The sequence below is a fragment of the Drosophila santomea genome, chromosome X (genome assembly GCF_016746245.2).
Source record: "Drosophila santomea strain STO CAGO 1482 chromosome X, Prin_Dsan_1.1, whole genome shotgun sequence".
NCBI classification, from domain to species: domain Eukaryota; kingdom Metazoa; phylum Arthropoda; class Insecta; order Diptera; family Drosophilidae; genus Drosophila; species Drosophila santomea.
In genome coordinates, this window is record NC_053021.2 from 6,828,868 (window position 1) to 6,853,732 (window position 24,865).

The 24,865-nt window shown below is 39.3% G+C and overlaps 4 protein-coding genes across 7 annotated transcripts; 2 read left to right on the forward strand and 2 right to left on the reverse strand.

Annotated features, from left to right (window-relative positions):
* Positions 1-361: 361 nt before the first annotated feature.
* Positions 362-1,742, forward strand: LOC120456128. Its single transcript, XM_039642757.1, has one exon. It carries the CDS (start codon positions 452-454, stop codon positions 1,031-1,033), a length of 582 nt encoding a protein of 193 aa, XP_039498691.1. The 5' UTR covers positions 362-451; the 3' UTR covers positions 1,034-1,742.
* A 274-nt stretch (positions 1,743-2,016) lies between these two features.
* On the reverse strand, positions 2,017-3,365 carry LOC120456302 (glycine-rich cell wall structural protein 1.0). The gene is made up of 2 exons (XM_039643049.1): positions 3,233-3,365; positions 2,017-3,011 (listed from the first exon to the last, which is right to left on the reverse strand). The coding sequence occupies exons 1-2, from the start codon at positions 3,236-3,238 to the stop codon at positions 2,088-2,090; spliced, it is 930 nt and encodes a 309-aa protein (XP_039498983.1). The 5' UTR covers positions 3,239-3,365; the 3' UTR covers positions 2,017-2,087.
* Positions 3,366-4,888: 1,523 nt separating this feature from the next.
* Positions 4,889-8,139, reverse strand: LOC120456704 (ras-related protein Rab-40C). Of its 2 annotated transcripts, none has more exons than XM_039643676.2 (5): positions 7,894-8,139; positions 6,800-6,936; positions 6,521-6,714; positions 6,049-6,271; positions 4,889-5,683 (listed from the first exon to the last, which is right to left on the reverse strand). In XM_039643676.2, the coding sequence occupies exons 2-5, from the start codon at positions 6,930-6,932 to the stop codon at positions 5,466-5,468; spliced, it is 768 nt and encodes a 255-aa protein (XP_039499610.1). In that variant the 5' UTR covers positions 6,933-6,936; positions 7,894-8,139; the 3' UTR covers positions 4,889-5,465. The 2 variants fall into 2 exon arrangements, with proteins under 2 accessions (XP_039499610.1, XP_039499609.1); XM_039643675.2 differs by having other exon boundaries at positions 6,521-6,744.
* An 829-nt stretch (positions 8,140-8,968) lies between these two features.
* On the forward strand, positions 8,969-23,023 carry LOC120455732 (phosphatidylinositol 3-kinase 2). Of its 3 annotated transcripts, XM_039642146.2 has the most exons (6): positions 8,969-9,629; positions 10,002-10,256; positions 20,415-20,615; positions 20,721-20,803; positions 20,910-21,025; positions 21,088-23,023. In XM_039642146.2, the coding sequence occupies exons 1-6, from the start codon at positions 9,007-9,009 to the stop codon at positions 21,328-21,330; spliced, it is 1,521 nt and encodes a 506-aa protein (XP_039498080.1). In that variant the 5' UTR covers positions 8,969-9,006; the 3' UTR covers positions 21,331-23,023. The 3 variants fall into 3 exon arrangements, with proteins under 3 accessions (XP_039498080.1, XP_039498082.1, XP_039498081.1); XM_039642148.2 differs by lacking the exons at positions 8,969-9,629; positions 10,002-10,256 and adding an exon at positions 16,356-16,595; XM_039642147.2 differs by lacking the exons at positions 8,969-9,629; positions 10,002-10,256 and adding an exon at positions 19,879-20,032.
* The last annotated feature ends 1,842 nt before the right edge of the window (positions 23,024-24,865 follow it).

Sequence of the window (24,865 nt, forward strand, 5' to 3'; positions counted from 1 at the left end):
GGAAGAAAGAGCCACTTCAACAATAAACGTCCAGTCGCCGCGGCCAGTTATGTTTTTATTTTCAATTCAAAGTGTTGGACATATCGCGCACAGTGGGGCCAAGCTATGAATTTCTGATTTATCTCGTTGCCTAACTTATGGCTGCTACCACAAGCTTTTCATTGTCAAACAGAGTCTTTTATATTTACTTTTTGTTGTCACAAATGCGTGTGTTTCGAACCACTGTGCGTTCGCGTACCGTACGGTATTTTCTCTAATTAATTCGTTTTTACGAGCGCATTCAGCTGGCCTCAGCTTGATTTGAGCCGTGTAGTTTTTAGTCCGTTCAGTTGGTGCAACACGGGCCTAGAACGCGCTGCTCATTCGCTCCACACTTTGTTTATATATTTTTTTTCGAGTGCCTATAGCAACCAGTGATCCTCGTGTAAAATGAGCTAACAACTGCCGCAAAATGCACACTTTGGGCCTTTGCATTTTGAGCCTTTTGGGCCTGGTCGCGAGTTATGGCCATCAGCCGCTGCTGAGAAATATCATTAAGGTGCGAGCCAGCGGCTTCATGCCCTTCGAATCGGATCTACTACTGCCACTGAATATCCTGCGGCAATTGCAGTCCCACGATCGATCATCGCGATACATTGGCCAGAGGCCAAAGCCCGTGGTAAGGTCAAAGGTCAAGCAACAACAACAAATCAGATTGGAAAGAGCCCATCCTTTGCGGGAGGCCAAAGGTGTGCAGCTGTATAACTTGATCGATGACGATGGTGAACTGCTGCTGAATCTCAAGGTGCACAACGAACAGAAGGGCATGGAACCATCGTCGAATTATCAAGAGGAGAAATACCAAAGCAGATACCACAGCTACGATTCACCATGGATGCCCTCCAAGTGGCGACCCACCAGCGAGTTTCCCCTGGGCGTCACCTCCTCCTCGCCACGCCCACTGCCTCTGCATCAGTATCTGAACCAAAATAGTAATCACATCGATCAAAATACGGCGAAAAGGAGGCGGCAGGATATGTGGCCACATAAATAATAAACGAAAACAAATATTAATTTATATTTATCATAACTCATTTAATTGTTTATTTTTAAACAACACAGCACCCAGAGCACATTCACACTTATGGACCTGATTTTTAAGCGAAAGCTCAATGATATTCATTTGAATTTTTGACAAAAAAAAAGTTATGATCCTATAATAATTTATAACATTTAATAACAAATTGTATAAAATTCAAGCGATGGAATAACAGTTCTAAAAATATCAAAAGTAATAACCATTGAAAATTGAACAAAAGAAAGTTTAAAATAAGGATTAAGCCAGATCGTTTAAAATAAACCATAAGATACAAAATGCACTACACATACATAATAATCCACCAGATACAACATGTACTACACAGATACACAATAATCCACAAGATACAAAATGCACTACACAGATACACAATAATCCACAAGACACAAACACACGCCACAACAAAATCCACCAGACACAAAATACATTTCTAAACATTAAAATAAACGTTAAGATATACAAAATAAATCCATTAGATTCGACGGCTATCTATAATGAACATAAGCCCGCCGATGAAAAGGTCGTTGAGCTACCGCTAAATTGGATGACTGTGATTATGATAATATGGGTCGATCGGTTCGAGTTGAAAGTGAAATTGAAACGGGAATCGAAAGTGACCGAGTCGCATGAATGGAACCAAATTAAAAAAAATGAATAAAATGCTAATTCACACAGCCTAACTAGCCGTGAATACGATGGACATAAGAATGCATAGGGGGGAATGGGTTTTTTTTTATCAAATTTTCAAACCAGGCGAAATGATCAATGATACGTTAATTTCGCCATCAATCAGAACTTTCCAACTATTTCTTTATACTACTTCTTTCCAAAGCTTTTGGCACTTAGAAAATTCGATTGCTTTATAATTTACAGATGGTATATTTGTTCAAAGGGTGAGGTAAAAAAATGGGAACAACAGTAAAAAAAACATGGGTATGAAAAAAAAGTAGACCTAAAATTACTTAACAAGACTCAAGGATCAGTATGGCTCGAATCGAATGGCAAGGAATCACTTCCAGCTGGAGGATGGGGGCAGGTATCCGGGCTGGGGAGCGGACACGGGGGGCAGGTACTCATTGCTGGGCGGCAGGTATTCGTTGCTGATGATGGGGGCGGGTCCATGGCCGTGGGCGTGGCCGTGGGCGTGGCCAGCATCCTCGTGAATGACCTTGATGGTCTTGACCTCCTCGAATCCGCCGTGCGAGTGACCGTGACCGTGACCGTGTCCGCCATGACTGTGACCGCCCTCCTCGTGGATCACCTTGACCACCTTCACTTCCTCATGGCCACCATGTCCATGTCCATGACCGGAGAAGCCACCGGAGTAGCCCCCGCCGCCGCCCAAAGCGTGTCCTTCCTCGTGGATGACCTTCACAGTCTTAACCTCCTGATGACCGCCAGAGAATCCGCCGTGGGAGTAGCCGCCGCCGTGTCCGTGGGCATGACCGCCTTCCTCATGGATGACCTTGACCAACTTCACCTCCTGATGGCCACCATGTCCGTGTCCATGGCCGGCAAAGCCACCGGCATAACCGCCGCCGCCCAGGCCATGTCCTTCCTCATGGATGACCTTAACGGTCTTCACCTCCTGGTGGCCACCGCCAGAGTAGCCACCGTGACCACCAGAGAAGCCATGACCGCCGGAATAGCCGCCACCTTCCTGCTGAATCACCTTGATGGTCTTGACCTCCTGGTGGCCGCCGCCGGAGTAGCCTCCATGGCCACCGGAGTAGCCGCCGTAACCACCGCCGCCGGAGTAGCCGCCACCTTCCTGGTGGATGACCTGGATGGTCTTCACCTCCTGGTGCCCACCACCACCGCCGCCGGAACCGATTCCATAGCTGTAGCCACCGCCACCGCCACCACCGCCGGATCCGCCAATGAAGCCAGCCGATGCGGTGGCAGCCAAGGTAGCCAGGAGACACACAAAGATCTGTAAATAAGAGAAAGGATTTAATAAAATGTTATAAAATATAAATAAATATATTTAAAACTCTTCATCACACGGACTTTTACTATTTTTATATTTTTTTTCAGCTGCGCGTTTATATGCTGATGATTATGATAGTTTTGTCCATATTTTGTAGCGTAATTTTTGAACTTTTAATATTTAAAAACTGATTTGAAATATTTCTTAATGTCGAGAAGACTCACCTTCATTGCTGGAAGTTTCTTGCTTGGGGGTTGAAAACTATGGAACTTCACGTAGCAGAAGAGGAAGCCAACTGATGCTCCAATCCGAGCGATCCACGGTTTTTATAGCAGCCGGATTGCGAGTTGCTCCATCTGTCTGTGAACTTGCTTTCGTCATCTTGCTGCCCACCACTCTTGCCTTCACCACCAACCAACCCGAAAGCCATCATCTCCGTCCATCTGGACTCGCGTTGGTCCAACAACAAACGCAGCGACGGCTGGCAAATGCAAATGAGTCCGGTGGAAAAAAATGGGAAAAATAGCAGTTCCATAATTGGAACCGGCCGCCGAAATTAATCCGCCGGGCATGAACGCACCACTTAATGATGGTGACCCCGCCCCCCGTGGGTCACCTGATCGATGGGCTAGGTCAGTTCAGTTCAGTTCAGTTCAGGTCGGATTAGCCCTTTCCCAATGCAGACGCATATGGGGAATGCATTTTTGGAAAAAAACAAAAAATCATTAAATAAGGGGAAGTCCTCACATAAAAGTGGTAGTAACAAACTACAAATAAAATAATAATAATAAACTAAGTTTGAAATTAATTTTTAGTGCTTTAGCTTAAAAAAAGATATTAAAATAAGATATTTACATACATGCAACTATGTAGCGTGCGTTTTACAAGTTTAAGTTTATTTAGCTGAAGTTTTTTTTTGCATTAAAAGATTTTATAACTTGCCAGACCTATAAAACAAAAAACAATAAAAAAAAGTCAATCAAACCATTTATTTGGTGAACTAAAGCGTATGCAAATTATTGCAATAATTTCGCCATCACTTCGCATTGAATCCCCCAGGTGTTATATTCGAAATTCGTGGATACATTTAAATTATAACGAGTCCACTGCCCCCGAGAGCCCCGCCCCCTTTTGATTGCCCAACTTCGGGAATTGTGTAAAGGCAAAAAGCCAAACAACCGAAATTTTCGGGGAAGCAATAGATGTCGAAAAAGAAGAAGCCGCGAATTGTTTTTGCCTCAAAGGGCGAATGAATCCCAATGCGAAGCAAACCGACGAAATAGCAATTTGAGTCATTTAAATAAATAATATTACAATATCAAATTGGGTTTGCAGCCAACCGATTAATCACATCCGACAAGGGACAACCCCCAGCAGATGTTGGAAAACCAACAAATCGACTGAGGAAGAGCAGACATCCAAAGATCGACATTCCAAATGCTCTTCAAGTTGAAATGGGAAGGGTATTGTTTCGACAATTGTCATCTTCCTGTTAATAATTATATACAATAATTGTAATAAGAATGCACAAGAGTATTTCAAAGATACACGTCGAAATGATGAGCTATACAAAAAACATTTTTCCAACACATATCAATCAATTTCAATGGGCAGTATTAAATTATTTTGGTCTATCCAATTATTTAATAATAAAGTATTATAAGAGGTTAACTCTAAAAAATAACAAATGCAGATAGAAGCGCAGTTTTTCAACAGAAACTTTAACCAGTTGCATAATGACATACAACTTAATAGGATTAAAGATGCAGCAAACTTTCACTTTAGATTACCACAAATCAGAAACCTAAATGGAAAGAGATGGAGTCACCTGGCCGGGAATCAGAAAGGGATGGAAAATAAATGAAAACACAATTTTCTAGTTCAGTATGAATTATTTTTTTTATCAATTCGCTTTGTGTGTGCTTCTCTTGCTGAGTTCGCTTCAATTACAATACTTCTCTAAGAATATTTAAATCCGATGGTAAACAAACAAAAAAAAAAAATTATTATCTTTTTCCATATAAAAATTGATTTTCACTTGATGTTATTTCATCGTTTTTGTTTTTCTTATTTTTTTTTTGTCTTATATGTTGATGAGTTTGATGCATTAAATATTAGAATTATACAAACATAATAATATTAACAACATTAGATTAATGCAAAAGAGAGGAGCTGGGAAAATGGGGCTGGGATGGGGGTGGTTAAAAATTAAAAAGGTGCACGCTTTACTGTGTAAAAAGTAAACATTCTTGACCACAAATATCAATGTCAATGAAACAAAATATAACCAAAAGCTGGGGCGAGTGGGTGTGTGGTGTACGTGTATGCGTATGGGCATGGGTATGGTATGGGTGTGTGTGTGTTAGCCTAGAGTACATAAGTAGAGCTCAATTAAAGTTAATGTCGGTTAGGGGCGTGGCGGTGTAGGCGGCTGGACGGCGGCCTACGAGGCAACGATCACGCGATCGCACAGCTATTCCGACTGCTGCTCGTCGGCGTCTTGCAGCGGTTCTTGCTCTTGGAGCTCTGGGTCAGCGAGTTGAAGCACTGCGACGTGGTCAGCGCGTATGACTTGAGCGTCGACTTCACCGACGGCGGCAGCGGCAGCGAATCGATCGCGTACACGCTCGTCCTTCGCACAATCGTCCTGCAGCACAATTCCTGGAGCGATAACACTGCAATGGGATTTAAAGTGGGTTACTAAGTGCATTTTTAAACAATATATATACACATATATCCGTCTGCTGGAGAATTTGCATTTCGGGGTTTCTCTAAATTTCATGTATTACAAATACTAAATCCCAAATCTACAAAAGATAACTGATATAAAAAGAAAATGGTATGGGAATTAACAAAAGTTCACACATTATAGCGATTAAGTGTTATCCAACTGTCGAAAAATGATTAATGATTGGAATGACCTAATGAGCGCTTTAATTGGAGCTCAATCAAAATTGACCTGAAGGCTTTGTCTCGCCATTTTCACAATTTAACTAAAATTAGATGAGATTTATTAACTTCAACCTGGTGATATATTTACCCTTATTGCTGCGCCAGATGTGCTCCATGCCGTTGCGGTGCAGCGCCATCCGCGCCAGTTCGCAAAAGGACTCGCGGATGTTGAAGTCGCAGAGAGGCGATATCTCGAAGCAGGACATGTTGTTGCGGCTGGCGTAGGTCTCGGCCTGTTTGGCCGCCACCTGTCGCTTGAACGCCAAGTGCAGGCGATTCCCAACAAGAACCTTTGGAATTCCAGGGGCGTGCTGCAAATTTAACGTACATAAGAAGTTATTGATGGAAATTTTTAATGGTAAAATAAGAAAGGAAAACACATTGAAGTCTATAAGTAGTAGGTATTACCGCGAGACATCTTACAAGCCATACTTTACAGTATATAGTATACATTTACAGTAGTTAGAAAAATATAGACAAACGTCTAGGTATACAATGTGCGAATAAAAATCCCTCCAATGTGTTTTCTTTTCTTGTGCAATTTATAATTCCCAACACACCTCGTCGACCTCCTTGAGCCACCTATCGATGCCGTCGAAGCTCCACTTGTTGGTAATGTCGTAGACGAGGATGATGCCCTGGGCGCCGCGTGAATAGGAGCGGATGATCGTGCAGAAGCGTCCCTGGCCAGAGGTGTCCCACAGCTGCAGCTTCACCCGCTTGCCCTCCAGTAGTATGGTGGTCGTCTTGTAGGCTACCGTTTGGAGGATATGAGATGTGCAGTCTATTAGATTGGATTGCAGGTCGTTGGTCGTTCAAGGGATATAGCCAACACTTACCGTTCCCGCTGCAGAAGGGACTCTCCGTGGAGGGGTCCTCCAGATTCGAGAGGATCTCGTGCTTGCCCACATCGCTGTCACCCACCAGTAAAACCTTCAGCAGATAGTCGTAATCCTTGGTCATGGTTCCCATGTGGCTGCAATGGTAGAAATATTATTAAAATTGTAATAAAATAGATATATTTAAATAATAACTAACCAACTAACGAACTATTACAATAACTTGATGTCACAAACGTGACGACGTGTGCTTTTTAATATTTAAATTGATGGAAAAAGGTGTGTACCTCAAACATGAAAACCGTTCAACACATTTTCTAGGGCAAAGTATTTTTAAATTGTTCCACTAGAGTGTTCCAAATGAATGCCGGAAATTACCTTACACACTCATTTTTTCTATTTTAAAAAATGTTTTTTTTAGATAGCCCAGTTAACAACTTAGAGCCGCAAGAAGTTTGCTCATTGACTGAGACATTTTTTTTTTCCATTTTTACGTAATTTCAGCTGCAATTAAATGTGGGCTAGGGTTTTGTGGCCAAAGTGGTTGTGGTTCTTAAACATTTATTCTTGTTTTTTCTTGCATTTTCTTAACCGGGCTAACCGGTATTTTTGAACCGGCAATATTTGTGCGTTCTATTTGTGCAGACCCAGTAATTCTCTATGTGAGTCATGGTAATAAAAATTATAAACAAAAGCATGACACTCAGTTATAGATTTTCGCACTTGTTTTTATGTCGCGCACTGTAAAAGGATTTTCCACATTTACACACACACGCACAGGTAAAAAGTGGGTGTGTTTTGGTTTCGCATGAAAATGTATTTCACAATTTATCGAAGTGTACAAAACCATTAAAGCGTGTAATTGTTGCGTTTTAAGCACTTTGTTTTCAACAAAAAGGGAAATAAATGAAAATGGAGAAAAACATTTGCGTATTAGTGTGCGTGCTTATTTTGATTGTGGTTTTTGCTGCAAATGTGTGCAATGTTTATTGTTTTCACCCGCCGCAATTGAAAACCAATTATTTATAGCCGTGTAATTGGGTATTTTGTTTAGTGAACATTACTAACAGTTTTTTTCTGGGCGTTTAACTTACCATTTAGAATGCACGCAGTTTCATTTTCGTATTTGTAATAGAGATGAGCGATTTTCCTCGCATTGGCGATTTAACATCGGCGGGCTTTTCACGCTTTTCCAGTCCCACGATTTACTCTAGTTAAATCGCAGCTATATCTTCCATGTATTCCGATTTAGTGTTGTTTATTTGTGTCTTTTCTGCTGCGAATATTAATACAGAAAATTGCAATTTTGCTCATCTCTATAGGGATGGAAGAACTGCTAGGCTGCGCCTATCGATTAACTATCGATGGTCGACCGATCTGCCAAACAGTGTTGTTTAAGAAATTTAAAATATATTTCTAATAGTTAAAATAAAGAAATTCCTATTTAATTGTATTAAGTAAGAAAATGTGTAAACTAGTATATTACGTTCGTTTTTCTCTGAATACAAGTATTTTATTGCGCACTTTTAACACAACTTATTACATTATTTTTATTTTTAGACATCTAAGAATACAATACCTTTCATTAATTTGGCTTTGAACTTTGTAAGTTTTCTTTAATATCTGCTTTCCTATACAAAAGCTATCATCGCAACTATCGCAAGTGGCGCTATACTTATCGGACAGTCGAGCTATCGGCCGGGTGTCATCGTTAGTGCGTTCGAACAAAACGGAACAGAACAGAACAGAAATTCGAAGCGCTGCCAAATATACACACACGATTGTTCCGATTGTATCGCTCCGATCCGAAAAATCCGAGTTCCGAATCTCAGGACAAGAGCAACAGAGCGCGCGCCATCGGATTTATTAAATGCACATGCATATTTATTTATAAACGCGAGTTTTTGGTCGGGAACTGAAGTGCAGGTCACCGACGCCTCTGCCGCAGCCGCTGCCTCCGTCGACGTCGCAGTTGCGGTAGCTGTTGCTGCTTGTTTTTTTTTTTTTTTGTTGCTGTTTACAGAGGTGCGCGTTAATGTGCTAAATAATATAGAGATAAATTGGTGTGTCTTTGTGCAAGTGCTTAGTTTTGTTTGGTTTATTGTTGGGTTGTCATTATTTTGCACACGCAAATTGCGATTCAATTAAGAGTGTGTGTGTGGCTCACCTATATACATATATATATATATATATATATAAATATACCCATGCTGGCCCTGGCCCCGCCCACCACGCCGCCCCCTCGAAATGCACCGTTAGCCGCGAAATCGAAATCGAATCGTTTTGCTGCAACCGCAATGCTGTCAAACGGCTCTGCTGGCGTCGCTGCTGACGTTGACGTCGCCGCCGGCGTCGCTGGCGACTGTGATGAGCGAACGCTTTTGCTAAGCGAAGAGATTGTTGTTGCGCCGCTGCCTGCGTCCACGTACTCTGCCGGCGTCGCTGCTGCTGCGCCGCCAACGTCGCTGCCTTTGGTGCACACTACAGCAACCACAACAACAACGCAACAAAACAACAACAATGTGAACAACAACAATAATGGTTCGCTTGTGGTCAGTGCGAAAAACATGGCTTATAATAAAAGTAATAAGAATAACAGCAAATGCAAAAACAACGAGGCCAGCAGCAGCAGTAACAACAACAATGCAGCGACAGCAGCTGCAGCGCCTACAACAACAACGACGACAGGAGAAGAACCGGTAACAGCAACAACAACAACAGCAGCTGATGATGAGGATATATCCAGCGATCTGAGCGATAAATTCCCACGCCCCCAAAAGAAACCCGGCAAACTGAGCAAATTGGGCACCAAAAGCGTCGGCCTCAAACGGTAAATGACTTACTATTACTTACCCATATATAAAGTATACGCCAAGACTCCAGTCTAAATACAAATATTTTCGAAAAGGCTATAATGGGTATTAGAAAGTCTTGCAATCACTTAAAAGCGTACTGATCGATCGATTATAATTTTAAATTTCGCTCGCAACAAAGCACTGCTATATATCTTGAGGGGTATTCAAGGGATTACTTGTTTAATTAATTGATTTAGTTTAACAGTGACATTAGCACTAGTTTACAGGTTGGGGATTTCTAAAAGTGCCTCTGCCGCTCTTTCTTTTTATCCCTAGGGTATCATAAATAGACTTGTTTTTGATGAAATATTGCTTACCTTTAACCTGCTAATTGTTTGTTTCCACAGCGTCTCCTTTGGGTCCTCGAAGGGCTCGATGGTGGAGACACTCGTCTTCGAGACGCCGACGCCGTTGTCGGAGCACATGGAGTCCACTTTTGGATTCGATGCGGCAGCGAATTCTGCTGCCGATACCGCCGCTGCCGCCGCTGGTCAGCCGCAGCTGGCGTCGACGGTGGCGTCGCATCTGCCGCTGGCCGGTGGCTACAGTGGAGACTATGCCAAGGGGACCATGGATGACAGCGGCATTGAGGTGCAGGAAGAGTAAGTAACCAACTTGAAGCAATATTTATTAAAGTTTTCCCTGCTAAATAAAACTAGCCACATGTATGTTGCCATATAAGAAACTAGATTTAATAAAAATCAGACGAGTTCCTCTTATGCGGGTATTATAAAAACCTGCCAAAACCAAACCAATAGTTACGGCCATTCAAGTTAGTGGTTCTACAAAATGTATGGTCAATATTTAAAAGAATAGATAATTTAAAACACGAAGCCCAGATGATTCACCATTTCTCCTAGGTAAAGGCAAACTCTTATTTGCACCGACAAAATGACTAAAAGTAAACTCTGATATCAGGAAATGTATAAATATGATATACTATAGGGTTTCTCACATAAATTCTGTCTTTATTTGATTAGACAAAGGCTCCGTGATAAAATGCTCTGATCTTATGCAGTTTTTAGATAGTATAGTTTGTCAGTGTAACAATGTGTGGTTTATGTATATATTTTTGTCAGTGTAACAATGTGTGGGGTTCATCTTCGGCATTCATTGCAGGGCTTTTATTGTGTATGCCCCGAAAGTAGGCCTACTTTTACCTAATTAAAATATCCGTCTAATGACTTTTTGGCAGCTTTCACTTTTGTTTCGCTTTTCTAATTCATAGTAAGCCCGGCACTTTTTGTTTTTGGGCCAATCCAAAGCTGATCTCTTTTCCCAAAGCCTTTCGGCAAAAAGTGCAGCTGGGTTTTCCTCACCACCACCATACATACATCGTACATACATCGCTATCAACCCAAATAGCAAGCGATGAACTTTGTGCTCATCGCACCCAACCCCAAAACTAAAGCCCCCCAAATCCCCGCGTTTTTTACCCACAACCTCCCCCAAAGGCAGGAAGCTTGAGACACACAAATTTTTGAATCGATAATTACCGCTCACCGTCGTCAGCAGTTTGGTTTTATAAATATTGCTACCTAGCTTTAACCCACGTACAGTGTTCACTTAGTTGATGGACATGCATTTTTTATGGCATATCAAATGGCGAAGCTAGGGCTTGAATAAAATCGTAACGAAGTGTATCATGTCAAGTAGGAGCGGAAACAATTAAAAAGACATTTCAACATTTGTTTTCATTGCTTGAGAAGCTCATTAAATTTATTCGGGTTCTTTCCATGCAATAAAAACAGTGTATCTTTTTTTAAAATAATTGGAAACCATTATAATTGAGCGTATTTAAATAGGAGATGTTCCTTTTACAAGACAATTAAGTATACAAATGGTACTTGAAGAAGGACTAAAAATATTAAACTAAAATCTAATTAAAATAGGAACAGAAATTATTTTCCAATAGGAAAAACCGCCAAATAGGAGAGCTGCCACTGTATTTTTGTTTATCCTCTCTCACTTTTTCCTCGCGCCATTCTGTTATCAGTCAAATTGAAAGATGGGTTTGTTTGTTTGGGTTTTTCTTCGTCTGCCTTTTCGCATTTCCCACCACCAAAGAGAACTCCAATTGGAGTTTATAATGCGCCGGCGCTGCAGTCATTCTAACTGAAATACCATTAAACATCGTCATCGTTTTATTACATAATGACCCCATGTGCGTGTGTCGCCAATGTAAGTGTGTTTGTATGTGTGCATTTTAAAGCAATATATATAAGTGGGTCAACTTCATTCGGTGGTTGTTGACCCACATCTTTTTCGGCTGCATTTTGTGTATCCGTATCTGAACGTGTATCTAATGGATGTGCCGCACCCACTTGATTCGAATTGGGCGCTTTAACTTTAGTTCTAGTTGGATTCACGTCGATAACAGAGCTTGACAATCGATTACTGCCATGGAGAAGAGCTGCAATGTGATAATCTACGCCCAAATTATTCGATTATCTCAATGACGGGTGCAATTTAAAGCATTCGATCAGTTAAATGTTTTATATATTTAATTAAAGATTAAGTTTTTAAGTGAGTTTAAGTTTTAAGTGAGTAAAATGAGGAGAATATAATAGAAAGGAAAGTAGCTATCCCGTTTTTAAAGTACAATAATTTTGCTATTATTATTTCCCATAATGTGACAAAAAACATTGAGTTAAAAGTGCTGACAAGACAAATATAGAAGGTGTTTGTTTTATTTCTTGTGATGGCTGTCAAACGGGCATCAAATCAAATTTGCTGACAATTTGTTTTGCTTTGTCTGTTGCTGTTTCGTCTAGGTGGCATATTCCATTTTGGGAGAGATTAGACTTAACACATGTTGTGACCTTTTTCTTCGCCAGTCTCTCCACATGTGTGTTTCTTCAGTTTTTATTGTATGTGCGGAGCATTAATTTGCCGGTGGAGCGTGATGTCATCAGCTTTTGAGCTCGGCACTTGCTGTAGAACTTTCTTTCTTACAGTTAGTTAGAGTCACAAAAGAAAGGAAAGGAAAGAACAAGGCAAAAGAACGCTGAGCGGAGAAAGAAAAACCGAGAATCTTGCGGCTCTTTATTCTTATAATCGATTATCCAGATACACAGGGAACAAATGTATCAAATTTACCACATAAAATGGTCATTCATTAGTTATTCAGTAATTTGCCATTTCTAGTATGCTATTTCATTGAATTGTCACAGTGTGACCGTTTGTGCAGAAGAAAGACATTTCTTGAGCTAAAAATCCAACTATTTACTTTTCTTTTCTCTGCTAAAAGCCAACGAAAGGAGGCTGATTGAACAGCTGACCTCGACATGATTCTGTTTTTTTTCTCATTTTTTTTTACTTAAGAAATTCGATCGGCCGGTGGGCCTTGCTCATGTCTATAGCTATTGTGAAAGTACATCTCGAACTGTCCGCCTGTCACTCAGTCAATTGATTTTCCGGTACCCACGGCACACTTGACATGCATACAGCGTGCTCATCATCATCATCATGATCATCACCAGCGGACCCAGTCATAATCATAATCATATAGGCATAATTATAATCATAGGCAGACGAGTCACATTGTTGTAATGCCAACAACGGTAATTGTGCCGCTGGCCAGCAGTGCGTGTGTAATTGTTGTTGCCTCTTCTGTGCAACGGAACAGTGGAAATTATTATTAACTTTTAGGCTAAACAAAAAAACGAGCAGGAACAAAAGATACGCGATTATGAGGCCACAAGGTAGACTGAATACATTTTTCCACACAAAGATTATGCATAGTTCAGTGTAGTTTTGTTCAACTTATGGAATTAAAGCTGACAGCTTTACAACAAATGCGACTACTTGCAAAACAAATTGGTTTAAATTGTTGTGATATAAAACAATTGTAAGCCCTGCAAAAAATTATTTTATTCCAGATGATTCGAATGGTATAATGCATCATATGTATTATAGGCAGGTTTTAGCTAATCGAGTTTATTTATTAAAAATATATTTTCGTAGGTTTTGTAGCTATAATTCAAATCCTAGCGTCGTCTTCAATTCAATTAAATTTCTCTGCAAAAATTCTTGTATAGCAATCATTTTTTTTATATTCTTTATAGTACGCCATTCTTGAATACTGTCAATTTCATTGGGAACTATGCCAATTGTGTTTTAGTTGTTTGAAATTGTAACGGAAATGGGGAAAATGCGAGCATACCAAAAGAAATATACTTCTGTTCCCAAGCACGAGCATTCGTGAGATTTTCAAATGTTTATGTATAATAGATTTATAATAACTCGTAAATACTATAATACTCTCGACAAATTCCCATTGGCAATGGCAACAAATTGCCCAAATGTTATAAGTATTTATTTTCTGCTGCCAACGTCACTCATCCATCTTCGCCTCAAATCGTTTCGTTATCAATTGTTGCTGGACTTATCACTGTTCACAGCAATGCCAAATAATTTCAAATCACTTAATGCCCAAAATATATTGTGTGGCAAACGCGGAGGAGCGCGTAATTCCAGAGCCGAATTAATCGGGAGTAGTAAATTCTATTTTTAGCCTCAGTCATGCTGTCATATTCAAATTGGATCGTATTCGTATTTCCCACTGTGCATTAGCCCTATTACCCATTTACGTGTGCACCGTGCAGGTCGTTAAAATATTACCAAAAAAATGTAAATATCTATAATTTTATTATTCATTTCATTTCATGTTTGTTGTCAATTTTAAATAACCTTTTTCAGTATTGAACATTTTCTGTGAGTAACTTTTTAATTAGCATGCAATGCCAAAACGATAATTGTTAATTGCCAATATTTACAGGTAACCTAAAGTATCTGAAGTGCTAAATGGCAAACTGAGATATTTTTGCGGCACCTTGTACACAGAGAAAATAGAATCTTGCGTTCAATGATTCATATCGCAATCTAAAAATAATGATCAAATATTCGATCGTTAACTCATAAACACTTTCTTTTTTAGTGTACGCGGATCTAAAATTATTTGAAAAATGTAGAATATTTCATTTTATTTCGGACTTCTCACCACAACTGTTGAATGTACGAGTCTATATTGTTTTTATAGTGTGCTATTTGGCTGACCACAGGTGTGAATGTGTTTGTGGTTTGAGTGCCGTGGTTTTTCTTGATTTTGTGTTCTGCTCTTATTTTTCCGCTTATATGTTCGGTTTTTTCAATTTTTTTTGACAACAATAGATGGGGATCCCGATTCTAAGCATCTGTATGGTGGCGGTGGCAACCCTGTTTTAATCAACCCCCCTTCTGTGTCGTTCTTTATCCCCTCGCCCTTTTCCATCGCTATTTCCAGCAGCTTCCCCGTTTTTACCTTTATGTGTGTGTGGTTACGTGTTTATGTTTTTCCGTGTTTCCCTTGTGCTCTCTTTGCCTTTTTTTTTTTCTGTTGTTGTTGTTTTATTATTTTCGGTCCGTTGCTTGTGTATAACAAGTGAGAGAGAGGGAGAGATTGCGAGCGTGGAGCGGTAGAGCGAGCTTACGCTCTTTTATTACTTTGGTGAGTGCGCAAAAAAGTGATGTCATGTTTGTTGGCTTTGGCAACGTTGCCAGATGTGGCGCATTTGGATTTACGTTTATTTGTTTTTCCGTTTTTGCCATTACAAATGCGCGGCGTTTTCGCCTTTTGCGAAATGCGCAATAATTTCATCTGGGCTTTTACAACAAAAGAACGAAGCAAATACGTAGATCTCAAAACTACACTAGGCAGCAAGAACACTCTTCAAAACTTGTTAGGTTTCCGCCGGTTTAGTGCTGACTAAAATAAAACAAAAATCAAGAATTTGTGTCAGAAATTTATATAAAATATCCAAAATAAATTATACATTTCAATTCGAAATCAACTTTTGATGGAAACATTTATGCAAATTTTCTTGTATATTTTAAAGTTATAAACGAAAATGTTAAAAAATATTTACGTCTTTGTTGGCTAGTGTACTTTCAGGTTTGCCTGCAGCAGCTGCCAAAAATCCCCATACAAAAAGCACAAACTGCCGGTTGTGCTGTTTGTTTTCATTTGTTTGTCCGAAATGTGTAAATTTTCTAGCCAGGAAATGCGCGAAATGAAAAATTTGGAAATGTTTTTGTTTCGCTCAAAATAGATCGCAATAAAACCATGACAAAAGATAGACGTAGACGTGTGTGTCTGGAGCCCATTAAAGAGCTCATTAAAGAGAATGTTAATTGTTCTTTGTGTCTTCTGTTGTAAAGTGAAACACTTGCGGCGTATTTCAGATATCTCAAGTGATTTATTTTGAGTACTTTGGGCTTTAAGCATGAAATAGAGTTCACTTATTCGAAGGACTATTTTTTATTAGCTGAAGTTTGTACAAACGTTTTATTTTCATTTGCTTTTTCTTTTTGCATTGAAAACAACTTATATAAAGTTATGTTAACTTGAATATGTACAATATGAATTTATAGCCTTAAAAAACAATTTAACAATTTTGTTCATTTCGTTTTCTGATACAAACGAGTGTTAAACTAACTTAACTGCCTAACTTATTTGTTAACTTGAAAAGTTGTGGTATTCAAAAAGCGCGCCACTGAACAGTCAGTTAGGTGGCAACATTGGCAAAAGTTTGCGAGAGAGCGGTCTCTCTCTCTTTCCCGCTCCTGCAAACATTCGTGCGTGTGAACGCCTGCGTGTGAGTGTGTGTGTGTTTTGTATCTTTTACTTTTCAGCAGCGTGAAACTCAAACAGTCAGTTTCAGTTCAGTTTTTCAGTTTAGGCAGCAACAACGCAAAAGTTCAAAGAGCCTCCAAACAAAAAAAAAGAACGCTCACCTCACACAAAAAATAAAAGCACAAAAACCCAAAAACCGAAACGAAAGAAAATTACGCGCTCATCAATCGTTGCTGCTGCTACTTCCCGCTCTTCGCCTATTTTTTTAATTCGCAAAAGGATCAAAGAAGAAGAGCGAGTGCAAAACGCGCGTAGAATTTCCTTAAAAGTGCGTTTCAATACAAACAAGAAAATTATTAAGTTTAAAGCCAAGAAAAGTGCAAAAAGAGAGGGAAAAATTACAGTTAACTGCGTGAGCGAAATAGAGAGAGAGGGCGGGTAGGCGGGCAAAGAGAGTCGAATAAGCAAGTGCAAGTGGTTGAGAAAAAACAAAAAAAAAACTTGAATTAAATAGGAAAATAGCAAAAACAATGTGAAAGTAATTTCTGCTATTTGGTTCACACACACTTAAGTAGTTAAACATTAGTAGTACACTTGTAATTGTTGTTGTTGCGCGCAGTGAGTTCATCGCAAAAAATAATACACACACACACACACACACATACACACGAACAGCGTGAGAGAACGACAACGCCTCCTCTCCCTCGCACGCCTGCACTGCGAGGAATAGAGGCTAGATTAGGAATGAAATCCATATTTTGAAATATATAATAGGACATTTGCAGATTAATAATGTTTTTTTTTTGCGGTACATTCCTTATCTTATATAGTTAGTAATATGGTTCTTGAGTTCAATTAAATTACCAAATCATATCCGTTTCGCTCTGTGTACACCGCTAAACGCAATTAAAATAAATGTGCGCCAGTGTGTGTGCGTGTTAAAATAGCACCTTGTTTGTACATAAATTAGCCTTAGTCGCTGTTATTTATACTATATATAAACCGTATGCATTATACAATATGTGCCCACTTCGGTTGCGCCAGTGTATATATTTTGAAATTATTAAAACAAATCAAAATCAACGCCGCACTGCAGTGGCCCTCTCTTCTTTCCCCTCCTCTGTGTTTTTTGCGCTCTCTTTTTCCTCTCTGTTTTCGCTTTTCAAGTGCAAAATTGAATTTTCCGCTATTTGTTTCTCATGTGCTTGTGTGTTTTATTTTTGTTGTATTTGTGTTTGCGGGTGGGGTCGCATAATTTGTTAAATTAATTTTCACTCTCCCTCTCGCACTTGACCCCCTCCCCCTTAGCATTTTCTTCTTCTTCGCCCGTGACGTAGTCCCTCGCGTGTGTGCCCCAAAATACAACAGTAAAAACCAAAACTAATTGAAAAGCTGCTGCGCTGCCAGCGTCGCAGTCGCCAAACAGTGTTGCCATCCATTCGATGCAAAAAAAAAAATAGGCTAAATTGTAGCCAAATGTCTCATGACAACATAAACATATGTTTCAAGTGCTTTTTTTCAATGTGCCAATCCTTCGTTTGAAAAGTTCCATATGTTCTCAAGAAAAATGCCAGAAATTGACATGAGAAGAGGAAAAGAAATCATCACAAAACATAATAATTAAATTAAATGCAAGCTACAGCCAATACAAATTTATGATCCAATACAGTCACAGTAAAAATCAATAACCTTAAAAATAACTAAACTGTTTATTGTAATGGCATACTTTTCTTTTCGCAAAAATAAGGCAAAAGTGAAATGTGCACAATGCATTGTGTCAACAAGTCAAACCCCTGACAAAGATCACCTGATAATTTATGCCTTGGATATACATAGCTATTAAGTAGCCAGAAAATGGCCAAGTGCTCAGCATCACTAGATCGTTGGGGGCAAACATAATTAATGCGATCATCTTTGAGTTCGTTTTTCCCCAGCTGATGCTGCTTCTTCTGCTTCTGTTTCCCATTTACAGCTCATGTTCCACCTTCTCTTCGTGTCTTCTCGCTTCCCTTCCTCTCCACTCCTCTCCTCTTCTCTTGAGAATTATCCATTTATTCACTCCACCTCCTGCTTCGCAGTAATGGCAACAAGTATTTTTCCCATATTTTTCAGTTGTTTAATTTGCTGGGGCACTTGAAGTTGCGTTTATGAGTTAGTGGTAACTCCTTAAACTTTTTCTCCACTTCTACTTAACAAGCATTTTGTTCCGAGGAAAAAACGTTTAATAATGCTTTGGGCCGAAACAACATGAAAACGTTTTTCTTCTTCTTGTTTTTTTTTTTGTTATTTGCCTAAAACTTGTTTTTCGAGCTTGTAACACTCGTGTTTTGTTGATGGTCTTGTTCTTGTTCCAGTTGCTACAGGCCGCTCTCGATATAATGTGCTAAAGAGTTAAGGGTTAGAGTTCATAGTTATAGTTCATAGTTATAGCATAGAAATCAATAATATAAGGAGATACCATAGAACACTCATTTATTTTCTTTGTTTTATAATTCCTTATCATAATGAACTAAAACCATTATTTCATACTCTATTTGCGGAATACAAAAGTTACATTCCTTTACAGTTATTTGACTTGGAAAACAGGCAATAGTTAAGCTATAGCTTTTCCCTAGTTAAGAATCCGTTGCTTTAAGTTAAAAACACTGCTTTTATTATTTGCAAAGCAAACATAGTTCGCACTGTAGAGTGCGCCCTGTATCAATTTTTTCCATATCAATTTCGGCACATGACGTAATCTTCACATGTTCAGCAGCAGCAACAACAATAACAACAACAAAATAATTACAACAAGCACACTGAGTTATGAAGTGTATTTGAAATGTAAACAGATAAAAAGCTGTGTTGTGTGGGGGAGGAGGAGTGGGGGGAGGGGTCTTTATATAGTGAACGGGTTGTCTGATTCGATTGTAGGCTGTTTATTTTTTGCTACTTCTTCTGGTTCTCGATTTTTTTTGTTGTCGACAGGTTTCTCTAATGGTTTTCCCACTTGGGGTTCAAAGTTCTGGGACAATAAAACCGAATGCTGGAAAGATGTAGGAAGTGAATGTCCCATGGGCCATTGGATGGATGGCGGAGATTGAGATCTTACAAGTTAAATCGCCTCTCCCATTCCAGTTCTTTGATAGCACAGTGCGTTTCGGCTCAGTAAGTCTCGGGCTTTTCGCACAACCAACCAGCCATAAATGAAGTCATCGACATAAACCAGTTATAAAGATAAAAAATTAAAAAAGCTGCCCATCCAACAGACTGCGTTATAAAAACCTAATTTATTTCTGAACTGATTTGTCAAATGGCTGGTTTTCTATTGGGCATAAAAAATATGTCGTACCTTAAATTCTGTTGATCCAATTTTCTGCTAGTGCAGCTGAGCTTGCTGAATATAATATAAATATCTTAAGAATAAAGCCAACTTCTGTAAATAACGCATTGTATTTCTGGATGCTCCAAAAATGTTTCGATTATGTTTTCCGGCAGGGAAACTAATCCTAAAATAACGCCAAAGATTCCCCAATGCCCGAAAAAAAAAAAAAAGAAAAGGAAAACCCAAAATCTGGAACACTTTCCCCCTGTATCGATTTAACTTGCTTGATCCAGTGACCTGTGATATTTGTGTAAGTGCTAGAAGTCAGAATTCGTTTTCGTTGCCAACAATATGGATTACTACCACACACGTATAGAGTATTCGATGGAACCCAACGAATCTTTGGACAATTTCTGGATGAGGGGCGCCATATCAGACGCGGATAAGCAGCTGATTGAAGAGTAATATAGTTTCAATTTCTACATTTATCCCATTAGCCTGGCCAACATACAGAAATACAGAGCGAAAATTGTATTTCGCTGGCAGTTGTTTCAATCAATTGAATCAGATATTTTGCTGAAAGCCAATTGCCAAATGACTTAATTTAATTGACATTGAGGTGGCTCCTCAGTAGATGACGCACTTGCTCAGCTATTTTAAGGTCACATGCGCCGATGCGTGATTTTAGTGCTCGTCCGCCCCCTACTGGCCCCTCTCGTAATCTCGATACAATAACAAACGCTGCACATCAACCACTGCACATACATATATGTAGATACACATGATATAATATATAGCAAATCTCTAATTCGATTTGTACTTGCCTGCTCTGCTCATTTCCAGATCGGAGCGTTCGATAGTGCGCGTTTCAATCTACCAAAGCAGCCAGCCGCAGATAATCTGTCCACCGGCGGAGTATCTGGAGTATCCGGAGTACAACTACAGCAGCAACCTCCTAGACTACACTACGATGGCCACGACGGCGGCGGGGATCCCACAGCAGCAGGTGATTGGCCTGGGTGCGGCCTACGATCGACAGCAAAGGTGGGTGGTTGGTGGTTGGTGGTGGCCAGGTGGCCATACCATGAACCATTTAATGTATATATATCTTATATATCTTATCGACTCTTTGGTAATCCTCTATTGCAGCACCGATTCCGGCTGGGACAATCCCTTTCGCCCAGGCGGCGATCTGTCTAGAGAGGCTGATGAAATTGTCAACATGATCAGAGGTGAGTTCTATTTGATTAGAGACTATAAAAGCATTTACATCTGTTCATTCGGATGAGCTCTTTCAGTAATTTCATTCTTATCTTAATCAAATACCCTTACTTTCAGGTGGCAAGCCCATCACACCCACAGAGGAGCGTACAATTGGCAACGGGAGCGCCCAGCATGCGGACGACAATTGCAACGGCGGCACGGCGATCGGCGAGAGTGTAACCAAATCAAATGTAAGATTGGAGATCTAGGTTAACCTTACATGTGTGTGACTAAATTCCTATGTCATTTGCAGCTCTCGCAGAATCTAGCAACAGCACAAAATGGTACAAATTCCCATGCCTCTGCAACTGCCGACGCTGGCGCCGGAAAAGCAGCGACGGCGACCGAGCTGAGCGGCGGAAACGGGAACGGAAACAATGGGGTCACCTCGCTGGGACAGGTGTCCAAACAGGTGGTTCCCGGACCGACGTCCGCTAGTCATGTGGTCATCGACGAGAAGAAGAACAAGAAGAAGGGCTGCTGTGTCCTTCAATAATTTGGGGGCAAACAGCGGCGGGGGGACGACACGATTGAGCAGATTAGGGGGGGCGGTCATTTTACGGCTAGCCGTGTTTTTTGATGTTAATGTTTTTTTGGACGAAATGGAGCCGAGCTGTTGATACTTTGCATGCCGCATAAATCGCTTTGCTTCGCTTTGCAAGACGACGAGACCCTAATACTGAGACCGAGACCGAGATTGAGATTCTTGCAACACAATGATGAACTAGAAGAACATTAGGAAAACCAAGCTCTCTGACCAGCAGCAGCAGCAGAAGATTATTAAGAATGTTGTAGCGGCACCAGCCAGCAGCCACAGTGAGAACCAAATTGTATGCAACACCCAGCAGCTGTTGCTCCAGCTTCGAGAATAACAAAAATCCAAAATTTGAATTGTAAATCTGACGACCACACTTATATATGTTTATATATATATCTGTTAGTCTGCAGGCGATGCTACACACTGCAATTCACCATTATTATATATACATACTCTTTTTTTTCCTTTTTGTGTAATGTGGACTCGACCTGCATATGTGTATTATAAAAATTATTGTATGCATATATGTGAATTTATTTTTTTTTTTGTAATCGTAAAATTTAGTGCGGCTTTTTTAAAAAATGAAAAGGAAGTAGGGACGTTTAACAAGTAAAATCTAAAAGGACAAAAAATAACGAAAAACGTTTTGCTTGCATGCATAATGGATACAAAATCGAAAAAAAAAGAATGCAAAAAAAAAATTAACATAAAGAATAATGTATTTATTTTTATTTATATAATGACGACGAAGCAGATGAAAGTAAATTAAATGTTAAACCTTAAAACAAATATACACATACACACGTACATATACAAAATACACACACACACACATACGCATATATATTATACGATATATGAGATGAAATGAATGACGCAATAAAGCAAAACGAGATGAACCGGAAATAGTAGAAAAAACTAATTAAAGAAATCCAAATTTTCTAAGGCTAAATAATGAGTAATTATTTTGTATCATTATATACATGAGGCAGACAATTAAAACCGGGTGCGCTGACTTTTGGGGCCCACTGTAGCGGCTGATCAAAGGCAAGCGGTGCTGAAGAAAGACGGCGAAAATGGTAGAAAAGGTCTTAGTGCTTTGAGGAGAATATATATATATATATACATATATATAGATAGAAAGAAAGGCTTTGAAGAAACCGAAATCCCAAGACAAAAGCTTAGAAATGAGGCCAGAAAAAGTATATAAAAAAGGAAGAACCACCGTTTTTCAGCTTAGCACAATACAAACCCTCACAAAACAACCAACCAACCAACCACCCAACCACCCATTTTTCCAACCCCTTTCACTCAGTATTTTTCTCAGTTTGAACGCTAATCAAAAGCAAAAACAAAAGTGAAGGCAAACAAATATGCAGAAGTAATATGCAGGTAAATCGAGCAAAGCGAGGTACAAGAATGTTTACACACAGAGAAAAAGCAGCAACCAAATAGCTAAAGAATGTAATGAGAACACCGAAATGGACAGCCACACCCACAAATATGTAACACTCACACACTCTCAAACACACTGACACAGAGACACCTACACCCACACACCTACAGCCTAAGCATCAATATGCTGCATTTGATAAACGTAATGATAAACAAAAATAAATTAAATATATATATATATATATACACACACACAGATATATGAAATAGCAATATTGTTTCAACTGAAAATAAGCAAACAGCAAATGGGAAAATTTCAAAGTCCGCAAATAAAAATAAAGAAATTCGTCAACTAAATCCATCAGAGGGATAAAACAGCAGCCAGTACAGCAATAAAATCAATATTTAATATTGTAAATTTCCGATTCCAAAAAGCAAAAACCTATTAAAAAAAGAAAAAAAACAAGATGTTAAGTTATTGTATAAAAAATCCTAAATAAAAAACGAAAGCTAAAATGAATCAAGATGTGTATTATTCGAGGTATAGCATAACTTTTGGGGCTGCAAACACTAAAGCCAATTTCTAGGCTTTACAAATAAATATATATATAGATATGTACATATATACTTCGCGTGGGATCCACAGATGGAGAGAGATAGAAATACATATTGATTGATGAATGCTTTTAGTTCATTCGATCGACGGATAATTGATTGCAATTGTTTAAGGCAAACAAATCGCTTAATGCTTCCGCATCGACCAAATTAAGTATTCCAATCGATGAACAACAAAACGAGGAACTGCCAAAGAACCTTTCACCTCAACGCCGCAAATCGACAAAATTAGGCAAAAGCAATCTGTAGAAATCGAATTTGTTAATTGCTAATTAATCGCATGGCGCAACTGCATAATTATATAGCCAAATGTGCGACTTAAGCTTATTTAAATTTGAATACCATTTGATATTCAGGACTTTTTAGCTATAAGTATTCCTTATAGCAAGTTTACTTCTATCTATCTATACATTTTACCAATTGAAATTCTTATTTAAGGGAAAAACTAAAAATGTTTTTTTGGAAAATATATGTTATGCTCTAAGCTCACACATCTTGTAGGAAGTTTTAAGAAAATGTCGTTAAATAAGGAATAGAGCTGTAAAGCAAGTAGGAAATATCACTGGTTTTTTTATTGATTTTAAAATATAGTTTGAATATTCCGGATCGGGTCAACGGTTTCCCAAATGAACTATCAAGTTCTGAATTCACCCACGTCACACAGCTTTTAAAGATGAAAAACCAGAATGCGAATTTGGTTCTTTTTTTTGTGTTATTAATTTGGAGTTGATTTAATTTATGAACTCTACTCGGAAAGACATTTATAGCAATTTATCTGGATTTGGTTTATGGCTTTGGTCCATTCCGATTCACAGTCGCATTTGGATTCAGATTCGGATTCGGATTCCAATAAAAGATTAATTGGCAATCGGGGAGCTGTCAATTTTGAAATTGTTGCGCCTAAGTAAGCGGAAATGTCTTTGCCTCTCGATCACGATCACGATCTCATCGAATTGGAACCAAGCCCGCGTTTCGATTTGAATTGAATTGAACTGTATTTGATTTGGGTATCGATGATGGGACTTGGCTGTTGGCGATTGGTGATCTTACCCAAGGCACCCACTCAGAAATGGAGAAGGGAAACTGGATTTTGGCCATCTATCTAATGAAAGTCAGTCATCGTTAATGGTCAAACGTGTTTTCTTCCCAATGGGCATATGGCATGACACCCACAGTAGCACTGAGAAGTCTGAGTACCACTTAAGATTGCTAATGTACATTTACTTATTAAGTTAGTTATACTACGTTACCATTAAGCCTGGTAAAAGACTTCCTTTATGTTGTAACACATTGTTGTTATTTTTAATAGGCAATTACTAATAAAATCCTGAAAAAAGTAAACATTCGCAAAGACACAAACAATTTTCAGATACTGTGCTTCTAAATCTTGTTCCCAAAAACCCCCTTCGTTTTGCCAACCAAAAAAAAGCGAACCTAATTTGCGAGTGCGATTCTCGTGCAGGTGCAAATTGTGATGAGACCC

Bases quoted from the DNA above. Each gene is read 5' to 3' on its own strand.
- LOC120456704 (XM_039643675.2), bottom strand. From the start codon at position 6,932: ATGGGAACCATGACCAAGGATTACGACTATCTGCTGAAGGTTTTACTG. The intron at 6,745-6,799 runs GTAAGTGTTGGC...CCAATCTAATAG, and splicing joins TCCCTTCTGCAGCGGGAACG to ACTGCACATCTCATATCCTC. The intron at 6,272-6,520 runs GTGTGTTGGGAA...TTAAATTTGCAG, and splicing joins GGCTCAAGGAGGTCGACGAG to CACGCCCCTGGAATTCCAAA.
- LOC120455732 (XM_039642146.2), top strand. From the start codon at position 9,007: ATGCTGGCCCTGGCCCCGCCCACCACGCCGCCCCCTCGAAATGCACCG. The intron at 10,257-20,414 runs GTAAGTAACCAA...GCTCATTTCCAG, and splicing joins GGCATTGAGGTGCAGGAAGA to ATCGGAGCGTTCGATAGTGC. The intron at 20,616-20,720 runs GTGGGTGGTTGG...CCTCTATTGCAG, and splicing joins GCCTACGATCGACAGCAAAG to CACCGATTCCGGCTGGGACA.
- LOC120456128 (XM_039642757.1), top strand. From the start codon at position 452: ATGCACACTTTGGGCCTTTGCATTTTGAGCCTTTTGGGCCTGGTCGCG.